The 2,463-nt window shown below is 58.0% G+C and overlaps 1 protein-coding gene across 1 annotated transcript in view; it reads right to left on the reverse strand.

Moving 5' to 3' along the window:
* BCL11B (BAF chromatin remodeling complex subunit BCL11B) overlaps positions 1 to 1,368 on the reverse strand; it is a 96,514-nt gene extending 95,146 nt beyond the window's left edge. The window contains 1 exon segment of the mRNA XM_034643069.1: positions 308 to 1,368. Within this exon segment, the coding sequence (XP_034498960.1) occupies positions 308 to 365 (58 nt within the window). The 5' untranslated portion in view covers positions 366 to 1,368.
* Positions 1,369 to 2,463: the final 1,095 nt, after the last annotated feature.

Below are 2,463 nucleotides of genomic sequence, written 5' to 3' on the forward strand. Positions count from 1 at the left end.
GGGGCGAGCGTCCAGCCGGGCTCCGCGTGCACACACACCTCCTCCAGCCTGCGCGCCCCCTCCCCGGCCCGGAGCCCGCTCCGCAGGCCCTCGAGCCCGAAGCGCGTCTGACTGCGCAGCGCTCCGACTCCCAGGGCTGCAAAGAAACTTTCCTATGCCCCCCCGCCCCCCACCATGCTCTGGGCCGCCACCGCTGCCTCTGCGAGCCCGCGAGCGGCCCCGGCGCTCGGCCCGGCTCTGTGTACCCAGCCCCGGGCACCCAGAGCCCCATCCTCCGGCCCCTGGCGCGCCCGCCGCAGACACTTACGGGTGATGAGCTCCCTCTGGGACAAGTGCTGCGGGTTGCCCTGTTTGCGGCGGGACATTGCCCCGGCATCTATTCTGGCATCGCCCGGAGAGCTGCACTGATGGGGGGAGCCGGGGGAGGGGGTCCGAGCCGCCGCCGCCGCCGCTGCCGCTGCTGCCGCCGCTGCCGCCGCCGCGCCTCCGCGCCTCCTCCTCTGCCCGGGTTGGTGTTTTGTTTTTTTTCCCCCCTTCCTCTCTTGCCCTCTCTTCCTCCTCTTCTTCTTCTGTATTTTGCGCTTTCTTCTATGCTGTTTTTTGCTTTGTTTGCAAAAAAGAAAAAGCGAAGAAAAAAAGGAAAGAAAAATCTCTCGATCTAAAATAGGAGAAAGAGGCAAGGAAAAAAATCTGCTGTTGCTTGCCGCGAACTGGCTGGTTTCTTTAAAAATATATTCTTTTGAAGGAAAAAAAATCGCTTACACTTCTTCAAACTGCTTGGCCTCCGGGACTTCCAAATGTCTTCTTGAACTTAACCGGATTTTGCACCGGTTCCTGACACTTTCTTTCAGGGTCTGGTAGGTGGAAAGCGCACTTCTACCAGGAGGGGGGGCGGTGGGGGAGAAAAATGCAAACAAATAAAAAAATAAAAGAAGAAAAAGAAAAAAAAAGCAAAGAAAACTTGGGGACTTGTCTCGTACCCCCTCACCCCGCCCCCTCAAAAAAACCAAAGCAATGTAAAACTGCCCCGGTTCGGTTGTTTCTGGGTTTTCTGCGGGCTGCCTGTTTTTTTTCTCAGAGACTGACCCTTCCGAGGCTCTGGGGGGACTCCAGGAGCGGCTCCTTCCCAGTTCACCTGGCAGGCTGGCGCCGGCCGGAGAAGCTGCCGGGTCCCCGCGAGCGCTCCCCAGCGCTCCCCTGGCGCCGCGGGCCCGGGGGGAGCGGGGCTGAGGGGCGGCTCGCCCAGTGCGCCTGGGTCGGTGCGGGCGCGGACTGGGAGCTATAGATTGCAACGTGAAGATGGCGGAGTCCGGGTTCTCTGGGAGCTCTCGGTCTCTCTATGGCTGGGGCTGCCTCTGTACAATGGGATAAAATTCAAGTTCAAGTGCGGACGTGACGTTTAATCTGCACTAGAGACAAAAAGACCCAGAGAGTCGGAGCACTGGGGGCGACTAGCGGTGGCTTTTTAACATTGTACCCTGCAAGAGAACAAGAAAGCACACACAGAGACACACTCGAGCGCGCGCGCGCGCGCACACACACACACACACACTCGCCCGTGCGCACACCCGCAGTCCAGGGCGGCCACACGTGCAAACAGCGTTTTTGTGCGCTCCTCTTCTCCCCGTGCACGGGCAGCGCAAAAGGGGAGGGGGGGAGGAGGATATTTTTAAATAAAAGAAAATCCTCTTCATACCTCCTCCCCTCCTGGGAGCAGGACCCCCTGAGAAGGGAGGAGGAGAGCTGAGTGCGTGGAAGTAAGTTGAATCAACGCAAGTCCCCACCCACCCATCCAAAAGCTCTTCTGGATTGAAAGGGGGAGGAGCTGTGTAAAAGGATTGGGGTCGACTGGGGGACTGGGGGTGATGGTCAGTTTGTTTCGTCTCGCTGGAGAAGTAGCTTGGTTGGTTTTACTTTTGTTTTATTGGGGGGTCGGGGTTAAACTTCCAAAAAGTGTCTCCATAGAAATCTTGATATTACAAACTCTGAGAAAACCAAGTGGACAAAATAAAAGATACTGAGAGAAAGAAAGAATTAAGAGAACGGGGGGGGGGGCGACATGAGACCTTGCGTGAGTCCCATTCCAGAAGGAATATTCATCTAAGTCTGTGCGTTCCCCCCATTAACTCCTTGGGGTCAAACACGGGCCCCACCCCCTGAGGCCTGGGTCTGTCGGAAGCGTGGGGGTAAGGGGACAGGAGTGCTCCGCGTGGGAGAGGGACTTGCACTGGCTGACCCCGAAGTGGGCGTAGCCAGATCTCCTTAGATACCCGTGTGGGTGACCCCTTCGGGTCCCCCAGTCCCCTCTCGCCCCCCCTCACAATTATTGAAACCTGGAAGTAACGTGTCTCCCCCCACACACACACACACACCCCCACCTCCAGTGTGCCTCCGCCCAGGGCAGGACTTGAAATCGCCCGTCAGACTGGGAAGGACACAGCTGCCTTGTCAGCGGTTTGATCT

Source organism: Ailuropoda melanoleuca, chromosome 14 (assembly GCF_002007445.2).
Source record: "Ailuropoda melanoleuca isolate Jingjing chromosome 14, ASM200744v2, whole genome shotgun sequence".
Lineage (NCBI taxonomy): Eukaryota > Metazoa > Chordata > Mammalia > Carnivora > Ursidae > Ailuropoda > Ailuropoda melanoleuca.